Genomic DNA, 10,703 nt, shown 5'->3' with positions numbered 1-10,703 from the left:
ATCTAGGCATATGTAGGTTTTACTCGCCAAACAAAGTTGTATGGGGCTATGTTCATTTTTGATGTAACTAGTTTTCCGTATTACTAGAATATAATGCTGTACCGACAGTTTTTCTACTCATAAATATTAATTGATTACGACTCTCAAAGGTGCCAACTAAAGAGGTAGTAATTGCAATCTTTATTGATTTTACGATTGCAATTATCGAATATAATAATTATGTTTAAGCGGTATTTCTTGACTTATAAGTTATTAAGGGATTATGTTTCCTCTTTAGAGATGCCATCAGATAGGATTTATTACTATAAAGTTCTCTTGTCTATTATTAAAATGTCACAATCATGATTTATCGACGTTTGTCACAGTCACTGAACTGTCAAGTTTGGGTGTCATGTAATTTAAATAACCGTGTAATTGTTGATAAATTAATTTTCATAATAGTTTACATTTTAGTATAAAAGTATAATACAATGTTAATACCGACGTGTTTAATTAAACTCTGTGAGTTGGTAAGTTAGTTTAGGAAGCTCTATTTTATAAAGTTACAGTGACATTATTCCATTGTGTACGTTTAATATTTAGGGCAAGATGAAGATGTTTAAAACATTCTTCTGTGTATCTTCATTCATTCAATGTGTGTAATGTGTTTTCTTAATTCATCTATATTACTCATGCCTGAGTTTATCCCTTCGTTTCTTTTACAGCATTTTGCTCAGTTAAGTCTTTCTCTGATTCTCTATCCATAGAGCGTCATTCTCATGGGAATAAATTTTTCTTGCATAGTTTTTAAGTTTTATGCAAACAAATTGCAATACACTGTACCGTCATTCTTATATAAATTTTCTCTTGCACAGGTAAGTACTCGGTACGCTATGTTATGTTGTGTATACCACGTGTTTATACCCACCTATAATAAGTTGTTTGTCTGCTCGCTCGTCTAGTGCTAGTATCAAGTTAATTGCCCCTAATCGCCATGTTACTAGACTAGCATATTATAGAATAAAACGTAGAAGATTGATGGGTTTTCTGTTAACAAGCATTGAGTAGGGAGCGGAATGTTTATTTTAGAAATATCGATTTCAGATTAGATTTTACTGTATGTCTAAAATTAGGTTTACGAATGCAGAATGATAAAGGAAATGTTTTTTCAGATATGAAGATATATTTTATTTAAGTAAAAGGTCGTGGGTAATATATAGGTATACGTATATTATACCTACTAATAATTTTCGAGAAGCGGATTCATAATTGTCTAAGAACGGTTTACCGATACCTCTTTATCAGGATTGGCTAAATAGTTTCAAACCCCAATGGAGTCCTTAATCATGAACTGACGCGTTGATTCGAAATAGTCGGGCGATCACAATATATACAGTGTTACACGTGATTCTAAAATAATTATAGGTAATACTTTTCTTAAAGAAAAATAGTATAGGTCGACTTCCAGTCTAATCACCTAGGTACCAGTGTTGTACAAGGCTGCTCTGTCTACCGAAACACGGAGGAACTCTTTATAACTTAGATGGTCACGCATCCACGGGCCTACCGTATGAAGCGTAACTTAACCTGTGGTCGAACAACTTATGCAGTTGCAGTTTAGGCATGAGGTTTTATACGTCATTAAAGTAGCGATTTATAACTTTATGTTCACAACCTCGACGGCTGTTTTATTACATGACTTTAGGTCCATGAAGACGAAGTGGTCCCCGTCCATTACTTATTACAAGAATTATATTGCTACAACGACAACAAAGCTTTAGGAACAACAATGGGGTAAAGAAAAGCACTCAATAGCGAGGTCACAATCAAAGTTTTACTAAATGAGCGGTTTGCGACTCTTCTAATCGCTTATGCAGATAGTTAGAACTGCCCTTAGCTAATATGTGGCACGAAAATGAACCTGTAATAATAATGTTTGAATGTCCTCAGATGTTAACAGTGGCATGCCTAACATTACACCACTACAGCTATGACCTGACGGACGTGCCCACGCTCATGCTATGCTCCGGCACATACGTCGGCTATGTGGTCGTGCTCTCCGGAGAGATCGTAGGTGAGAATGTAGCCTGCATTATATAGCGATCCGCACATTGTTCATGTAGTATGATTACAAGGCATGCCGTGCATTTTCCCAGTATGAAGATATTATAGTTGCAGTTGTTCATGGTTGTTCTATTATAAACACTATTATAAGCATTATAAACACATAATATTCATAATATTAGTACACTGCTAATACAGAAATTTGCCTTTTTTGTTCTTAAAATCCATTTTATGTAATTCATAGTATTCCATCCACGTACATAAGTCGCATTTATGTTGTTTTAAATTACCTCGAATGATGCAATAACTTGGTCCTGCTTATTGCAAACACTAAAAGTGTATCCAAATATTTCAAAGAGCTTTCATGTTAAGGAGAGCGTAAACATTTAATAATTATGTATCTTGCATTAGCGAAACTCATCCAATGTTGACTGAGGTTAAATAAATGCAGTTACGTCACTAACATCAAACGCTTTGACGAAAGTTGAACGTTGTTTTAATGAATCCACAAACAGTCGAGTGACGGAAACGTTTACTTTGTTTACTTGTCTGTCGCTCAGTCACTCGTTAATGTACACCAGTCTTAAGCCTCGTGCAGACCATGCAAGAAATATTGTGCGAGTTACAGTACATTGCGGGGTTTTGCGGCTATTATGTCATAATTGGTTTACCATCGACGGCAGTGTACCGTAGTTAGCACAATGTTTCTCGCTGTGACTAAATCAGCGTTTAGTTAGTTAAATATTCTAGGGGAGATGTTGTTCGCGCCGCTGGATCTGGTCCAAGACATGTACTTTGGTATGCTGGGGGTCGCCCTGTTCTCGGTGAGCGGGGGCCTGGTGCTGTCGGCCAGGGTCAAGGGCTCGCTGTGCCCGCGGACCGGGGATTACAACGCGGCTCTCCTGGCAGCCTCGCTGGCCATACTCAACGCAGTGTTTATGCTGTTTGACCTGAGTTTGGCCTATTTGGACTCTGAGGAGTACGATGAGGAGGCCAGTGTTTAAGGTGAATTATCGGTTGTTTACTATAGATTAAACAGTATAAATGCGGCTTAGTGTCATGTTTAGATGTCATTAACACATTTAGATGCTATTTGGTACCTATTTGGTATTCCCTTGTAAACGCGTTAATAATTACATTTTGTATGTTTGATTGTATATTATTTAGATATATGTGATATTATTCATCCTGTATGTAACTACATAAGTATAATACAAACCAAACACATTAGAATCAGACCACAACATTTTTATAGATGTCTATTTATGGATGTTTTTGGATGAACGGCACTTGACTTGCAGATTGATGATCGTAATTCAGTTGCGGTGTCTGTTTGTTTGATGTATGTTGCTATTGATCCCTTCAACCTTACCAACGGAGATGATTAAATGGATAAAATCGACAGAATCATCCAAAACCTATTTTTTGTAACTTTCTTGAGGATGATTCATAAAGGGTTTGGATTACTCTAGCGTATTTATCAGGATTCGACTCCAGCGCTAAACGTTGCATAGAAAAGTGTATAATATCCGATGCGAAATGACGAGATAACCTGCTTTGCACGTTATATTTTTGTTCTTTAATTTCAGTAGTAGGTTTTCGAAAGCATTTTCTCTTGATCCCAGGGAAACAAGGAATGGAGAACCAATCAAATGGTTTTAAATTCGTTTTCTCCTTGCTTTTCCTATGGTCATTGTCCTATAAGAATCTACAGAGTCGCATTAAAAGACGGCAGTCTTTATATTGAACACACGTTGCAGGCGAGGCGGTGTCAGCGGCGGCGGACGCCTACGTGGACGCGTGGTGGTCGGCCAGCGGCAGCGTGCTGTTCGCTGCCTGCGGGGCCCTGACGCTGCACTCGTGGCGCGACATCCCCCCGCACCCCCGCAGGTCCTACGCGCAGGCCGCCGCTATCTGCGCCCTCGCCAACGCCTCCCTCCTCCTCATCGACGCGCTCATCGCCGTATGCTCCGCGCACAAGGAAGAAGGCAGCACCAGGACCAAGTGTCCCAAGAGTGCTACTCCGTGTTAAATTGTCTCAATAAAGTAATAAGGGCTTCTGTTGTATTTATTGCATTGCTCAGTTATCTTTAATGATGTTTTGTATTAAGAGTTGTAATTTTTTATTAAAACATACAATTGTCGTTATTTACAGCTTTTAATTGTAATTAATAAAGAAATACCAAACATATCGATGGGCACAGATTACTGGGTCATAAAAAATACCTCTGTATCGACCATGAGGCTTTATGAGTTCAATAATTTATAAATATTTGTATCATTTTCATGGATCTATGACATGTACAATTAAGTTGAAAGAGGGCGCTGCTGTGCCAAACAATAAGATCAGTGCAAAATTTTTAAACAAAAATACAACAATAATAGGTATAAGTTAGACTGAAAAAAAAAACGTTTCGTGCTATATAAACATAATTATTTTTAAAATACTTAGTGTTCTTCCTCCCCTCTTACATAATTAAAAAAATTGTGTCTGTATCTAAACCTACCTAATTTAAACTTGGAAATTCATGTTTTGGAACGTAATGAAGATATTGAGTGTTCGTTTACAATTACTCCAAAAAGAGGCATCTGTGTTTGAAAGCTCGAACTAATAGAAAGGGCGGCCACAGCAGTGCTAACACTATTTATTTTAGTTCATATTCTAACCACTAGATGGAGCTACATGGGCACGACATTTTGTAAACAGTCAATTAGATTCCTTTTTATTTATTAAACTAATTAAGTATTAAGGAGACTGAAATGTGGAAACATTAAAAAGGTAGAATACAACCAAACAGGATATGAAACCCAAAGTTTCCATATTGAAGCTGAGTAAAACAGCCGAAATTTAAGAAGAAGCCGATTCCCTGCCCGTTCCATAGATAATACACTATAGACTAGCCAGTACGATACAAGACATTCACTACGATAGACGTCACGTCATCACAATAATTTAATAATGCCTTCTTGTGTTGTTAAATGTTGTAAAAATTCTTCAGTGGTGCAAAATAAATCCACTGGAATTTCATTTCACAAGTAAGTAGTGCTTAGCTATATATGCAGTCTCTTTTACATTTTAACCTAAAAAAATATAGACCCAGTCCCGCATCGTGCCCTCGTTTTGTTCACAATATTCATACAGAATAACACTTTATAAAATAGACACTAAACTGTTTTAAGTAATAGGTTATAAGTGAATGAAATCCAAATAGGTTTAACAGATTTACATACATTTTAATGCCACTCTACCTATAATAGTACTACTAAGTGCGAACTCATGATTGTTTTGTGTATTGTGATGTCATGTACCTACATTCATTCGTTCAGTTTTTAAAGGTATTCTGTCTGTACAGTGTACACGATCGGAACTTCACACTATGACAATTGACAAGCAATTGTGCCAACATGATGACAGATCAGATTTTAGGGTGGTATGGTAGCACATTGAGGCGTTTCCGGCGATTTGTCCGCCGAAATGTTCACAATGAGTGACAACCTGAGGGCTTAGCCAAGTTACGTTAGTAATTGTATGGAAAGAACAAAATCCGATCTCTAAGTCAAATCAAACGAATAGAAAGGTCGTAGCCATATCGTAGCCATAGATCATATTCGAAAAGATAGAATGCAATTTAAGCGTTCTGATATATACGATCGCTACCTCCTATACAAAAAGATAGCCAAGTTACAATTTTGACACGTGCTTACGAAAAGAACTCGCAACTCGAAACTCTATCGTTTACGAAAGACAAAGGCGTTATCAATATTCTACATAATATTTACAATATTAATTTCTATAATAATCAATATTCTACAGTCAGCTGTTTGGATGTTTTTAAGTATTTTTGTTTTGTTTTGTTTTGTTTAATTCAGTTTTTATAAAACTATGCATTCACTTAATATGTGACTTAAGCGGCGGAAAATTTCATTTCTTTGGCATGCCTAGCAGCCCGAACCTTTGGACAGATTTGTAGCAGAAAGTTCTGAAAATGTGAAAAAAGTTTCACTTTAATGGTAGTTTCATAAAACCACACAATTTTTTTAAACATGCTACAAAAAAGTACTCAATAATGTGCATTTTATTTACATTTACATTGTTTCTAAACGATTACAATGGCCACCATTTCTACAAAATTATTTAGTTTAAGATAACGATAATCGTAGTCAGAATTCATACTTAAAAATGTTTTTTTTATTTCAGGTTTCCAAGGGATTTTATTCAGAAACAAGAATGGATCAACATTATAAGAACATGCATAATGCGGAACTGTTGGACACCATCGAAGTTTAGCGTTGTATGTTCCATTCACTTTTCAATCGATGACTTCTACGTTTCTCAGCGAGGTATGCGGTTTCTGAAGAAAAATGCTGTACCAAAACATGTACGAATATGGGTTCTCGATTATTTTTGGTATTTTTACCTGAAATTGTTTAGTTAACAGTTTAGTTACAACAGAAATAATCAATTTTGGGCTCTGCAACTATAGGTACGGTCACCTAAGAAAGTCGTCTATCGGTTTTCACCAAAGGTTTTCACTAGAAGGTACCAGTCACAATATTCTTCACGGGAAAGGTTTCTCTCTTGTTTCCATTATTCGCGAATGATTTTCAAGTTTAAGGTGATAGACTACAACCTTGGCCAATCGTACCTAACAAGGCGCTTTTTCTTGTAATGGACATTTTGTAATACATATTTAATTTAATATTTTAGAAGCTATGCGGGCAATATACTGGAAAAGGTATTTCGCAGAAAATGCCGGCACCAAACACCTCAAATCCTGAAGCACAAATGGTAAGATTTTTGGGCTGAATGTTGAAATTTGATTATTATATAAAAAATAGTGAGCTTACATGAATTGGTATGGATTATTTTACAGCAAAGTACCGTGATTGAAAAAGAGCCTTACGATCCAGAATACTATTGGGGTAAAAATTCAAATGAAGTTAAATCGTCAGTACCACAAGAAAGAACTGAGCCGTTTACTGACCAAGTCGTCCAAAGCGAATGTTTATTAAAAATAGCCAACGAGTTTAAAAGTACTGTTGTAGTGAAAGTAGGGACACAAGATTCTGATATATTTGAAAATGAAGAATTATTTGAGCATAATCCTACATCAATGGAAGCATTTAAAATGAAAATGGAACCTAAAAGCCCATCAACATTTGATAGTCGTGCTGAAGAACAGACAACCAACCAATGTCAAAAAAGCCCTCGAAATCCAATACAATATTATAATAGATTTGAAAATGAAGAACCTTTTCAACATGAGCCTACATCAATTGAAGAATCGGAAGTGAAAATGGAACCAGAAAGTCCATCAACGTCATCAATGTCTGATGACGTTGAAGATCAATCTATTGATTCAAGCGACGAATGTCAAGAAAATCCTCGAAGTCTGAATCCAACCGTACAAGATTTAAAATTAATTGCAATTTGTAATTCACCTTTAGAATTTAAGTTAAGAAACAAACTAAAGAAGCAGATACAGCTCTCAGAAATACGCAAGAAAAAGATGAAAATGTTATACCAAAAAATACGAACATTGCAAGCTGCTAATAAAAAATTGAAGGAGACTGTTAAAAAGTTAAAGAAGGAAAGATCATGATTTAACAGTTAATAGTTAAAACTATATGGAAATCTTACTTTTTTACATTACATAAGTATATTTTTTTTCGCTTCAACATACAACTACTTTTATTTTTACTTGTGCTTTTGAATATCCATGCGCTCGCTTATTTAACTAAGAATAAACAGAAACAAATTTTAAAAATTGGTGGTTTGCTGAAAACAGCAGTGACCAATCCAATTTATAATTGAGTGCAGACGCCTGTTGAAATTATTAGTACTGTTTTTTCTGTGGTAATGGCGCCTTATGAAAATGTCATACATTTTTAAATTGGAGGGTTCTACAATTATAAATGTAAAGGCGTTATTTCACGTCCTTACCCAAACCTGAGCCCCTAATTGCTCAAACGCATTGAAATGACATTTATTTTCGACAAGCCACGTGACTTAGACTTGTCATTTGAATACATTCGAGTTATTCGAACTTAATAGCGAGTCTAGTCAACGTAACCTCATGGAGTATTAACATACAGCAGTCAAACCTCCCACGTAATGCGTTACAGCAGTTTTGACAAGCTAGTATTAGTTAAGATCGCACCAACAATAAAGTTGTTACATTCGGCTCTTTGTTAATTATTTGAACACATAACTGTTTTGTTTGCAGTTCTTTACGCTAATCAAGGACGCCTTCTTGGAACAACGCCCTAGCAGTAACTATGCTCATATCATTAGTCAAATTAGATGCTTAGTGTAATCGTTCAATTAGATTCTTGATTGATGCGTTCATTCCCAGTTTGAATTCCAACGTAAGTGGCCAGAATAAGGTGCTCTGAAGACATTGGCGGTAGGGAATGCACAAATTTGAAAAAAAATCTAAATGGAGCGAAGAAAGAAAAGTTAATATTAAAAATCTTTAAATATATCTGAATGCGAACAACATCACATAAATTGTTCTGAACCCAAAGTAAGTTGCTAAAGCCCTTGTGTAATGGAATTCCTCATACTTGACCACGGAGGTCGTCAAATATTATTATGTGACCGGTAACCCTCTGTCTTGACAAGATGGAGTGAGGTTGCAAGAATATTATTTAATAACAGAACTATACGTGATTCTTATTTGGTCTCGCATTGACCGTAAGATTGGTAATGTTGGAACTAAAATGGATAAAACAGGTGCTAAAAATAAACTTGTATATTTAAATCGATATCTCTGATCAATTACAGTAACTGTAAGTGGTACCTTTGTAGCTTTTTTATTGAATTCTTTAACATCGCTACAGTCAACAATGCCGCCATGTAGTACATATAAAAAGGTATTGCATGATTAAGCTTGATGCTTACCATTAACTATCTTATATTTGGCTGGCCTGTTGGTGTAAGTAGTAGTTTGTGGCCCTGACTGCTAGTCGTGGGTTCGGTATCCAGCCAGTACAAATGTTTGTCGGATGATCATTTGTTCTGTGTCTGGGTGTTATTGGTCTATCAATTGCATGCACTTAGAAATATGTTTATCAGTTGTCTAGTATTCATAATACAAGTTTTGCTTAGTGAGACTAGACGGCGTTGACCGAAAGTTATGGAATTATTATATTATTAATATATTATTATCACTGTTTAAAAGAGATGCTGCTGTATGCCGCTACACACCTGCATTAATATAATCTTGATTATTTGATCATCTAATGAAGTTAAAGGAATTTAATATTGCTATATGTTGTTAAACAATTAAAAATGGCTGCAAGATTCCTACCGTAACTTCTCAAAGTAATATTATTACGATGCTGTAAGCAGGACACCGCTCTACGCAGTGCCGTATTATCCATAAGGCACTTAGGCCAGTGCCTAGGGGCCCACTAGGACCAGGGGCCCACCACCAAAGTAGGCATCTAAACAAAAGCTCGATAAATTTTTCACTGAATGAAAATAACTTGAACCAAGGGGCCCCCGATCCCTTTTCTGGCTCTACGCCATGTACCTCTGTCATTCATAATAATTATTTAAAAAGGGGTTAGCGTTCCCCGATCGCAACAACACCAGCCTTTTTTATGAGGTGGCACTGGCGGCAGAAGGCCTCTCAGAAATGACTCAAAAAATTAACACGTGCGTTCTTGAATAAAGTTTCATAGAACAATGTGTCATTCATGTCGTAGCCTCTATTTTGGACTCGATATGCAAACGAATGCGTGTGAAATACTGTGTTTTGGATATAGCTGTGTAATTTACAAGGTCATGCTCTCGTAGACGCTATTTATAAATATTACTTAATTTGCTATTCACGGATTTAAGAATGGAATGACAGATTAATACAGTTATTGATATTTTTTGTTTGTATACGACACAACGCTATAAGGGTCCATCTGGGCACATACCCGCTCTCTATATCAAGAGAGATTAATTATCTTCGTAAAAGTATGCACAACAAATAGTTATTACCTAAACATGTCCACCACTAGGATGTGTGAGCAGGATAACGAAGTAAGTACATATTTGTCAGTATAGTGTTTTTGTAATATTATACTACTGTTTGTTTTGTTTTTATACTGGTAAACGGTTAAAATATTTGCATTGTGTTGTGTTTACCATGTTTAAGTTATTTATGTTGTTAATAAATAGCATGCTGGATCCACGAGCACTCATTTTTATTCTATTAGTCAAAGTATGCAAAAAAAAAAAACTGTATGAGTTCATAGGGGCAACAAATACCTACTCCTTAAAGTACTATGATGATAGCAGATACTATGTCATTTCAGATGTGGATGTGCTGATGTGGTACTAAACTTGATTGCGAGTGGATTAGGTCACCACGCTAAACCCACAGGTGGGACGTGTCGCGGGTTCGATTCTCGCGTAGGAAAAGCGTTTGTGTGATCCACGAACGCTAGTTGGGTATCTTTGGGCTAGAGACTTGAACGTTTCGCGTAACTAAACGCGGAGTAGCTAAACAAAATTATATCTATTTTCAGTACCTAGCTATTTTCCTTAGAATAAATTTTCTCTTACCTGTATGATTTTAATAAGAAGCACAACCAATTAACGTTCTATCTAGTCATCCTAATTCCCGTGTATTAGGTAGCATGTCTACGACAATACTTAACGT

At 36.0% G+C, this 10,703-nt stretch overlaps 2 protein-coding genes across 5 annotated transcripts; both read left to right on the top strand.

The window, feature by feature from the left end:
• Positions 1 to 359: 359 nt before the first annotated feature.
• Positions 360 to 4,191, top strand: LOC113492395. Of its 2 annotated transcripts, XM_026869876.1 has the most exons (4): positions 360 to 509; positions 1,930 to 2,053; positions 2,794 to 3,048; positions 3,804 to 3,865. In XM_026869876.1, exons 1-3 carry the CDS (start codon positions 471 to 473, stop codon positions 3,045 to 3,047), a joined length of 417 nt encoding a protein of 138 aa, XP_026725677.1. In that variant the 5' UTR covers positions 360 to 470; the 3' UTR covers position 3,048; positions 3,804 to 3,865. The 2 variants fall into 2 exon arrangements, with proteins under 2 accessions (XP_026725677.1, XP_026725676.1); XM_026869875.1 differs by lacking the exon at positions 2,794 to 3,048 and having other exon boundaries at positions 3,804 to 4,191.
• Positions 4,192 to 4,510: 319 nt separating this feature from the next.
• On the top strand, positions 4,511 to 8,228 carry LOC113491866 (THAP domain-containing protein 5-like). 3 transcript variants are annotated; one of them, XM_026869053.1, is made up of 4 exons: positions 4,511 to 5,079; positions 6,242 to 6,335; positions 6,752 to 6,832; positions 6,918 to 8,228. In XM_026869053.1, the coding sequence occupies exons 1-4, from the start codon at positions 5,003 to 5,005 to the stop codon at positions 7,644 to 7,646; spliced, it is 981 nt and encodes a 326-aa protein (XP_026724854.1). In that variant the 5' UTR covers positions 4,511 to 5,002; the 3' UTR covers positions 7,647 to 8,228. The 3 variants fall into 3 exon arrangements, with proteins under 3 accessions (XP_026724854.1, XP_026724855.1, XP_026724853.1); XM_026869054.1 differs by having other exon boundaries at positions 6,242 to 6,384; XM_026869052.1 differs by having other exon boundaries at positions 4,514 to 5,079; positions 6,242 to 6,422.
• Positions 8,229 to 10,703: the final 2,475 nt, after the last annotated feature.

This window comes from Trichoplusia ni, chromosome 3, assembly GCF_003590095.1.
Source record: "Trichoplusia ni isolate ovarian cell line Hi5 chromosome 3, tn1, whole genome shotgun sequence".
NCBI lineage: Eukaryota > Metazoa > Arthropoda > Insecta > Lepidoptera > Noctuidae > Trichoplusia > Trichoplusia ni.
The sequence above is the reverse complement of the archived record's forward strand: the minus strand, read 5'-3'. Positions and strand labels throughout refer to the sequence as shown.

Excerpts from the sequence above, each read along its gene's own strand:
- LOC113492395 (XM_026869875.1), top strand. The coding sequence starts at position 471 with ATGTTAATACCGACGTGTTTAATTAAACTCTGTGAGTTG. Across the intron at positions 510-1,929 it reads TAATTAAACTCTGTGAGTTG|ATGTTAACAGTGGCATGCCT; the intron begins GTAAGTTAGTTT and ends GAATGTCCTCAG. Across the intron at positions 2,054-3,803 it reads GCTCTCCGGAGAGATCGTAG|GCGAGGCGGTGTCAGCGGCG; the intron begins GTGAGAATGTAG and ends CACACGTTGCAG.
- LOC113491866 (XM_026869052.1), top strand. The coding sequence starts at position 5,003 with ATGCCTTCTTGTGTTGTTAAATGTTGTAAAAATTCTTCAGTGGTGCAA. Across the intron at positions 5,080-6,241 it reads ACTGGAATTTCATTTCACAA|GTTTCCAAGGGATTTTATTC; the intron begins GTAAGTAGTGCT and ends TTTTTATTTCAG. Across the intron at positions 6,423-6,751 it reads AAAATGCTGTACCAAAACAT|AAGCTATGCGGGCAATATAC; the intron begins GTACGAATATGG and ends TTAATATTTTAG.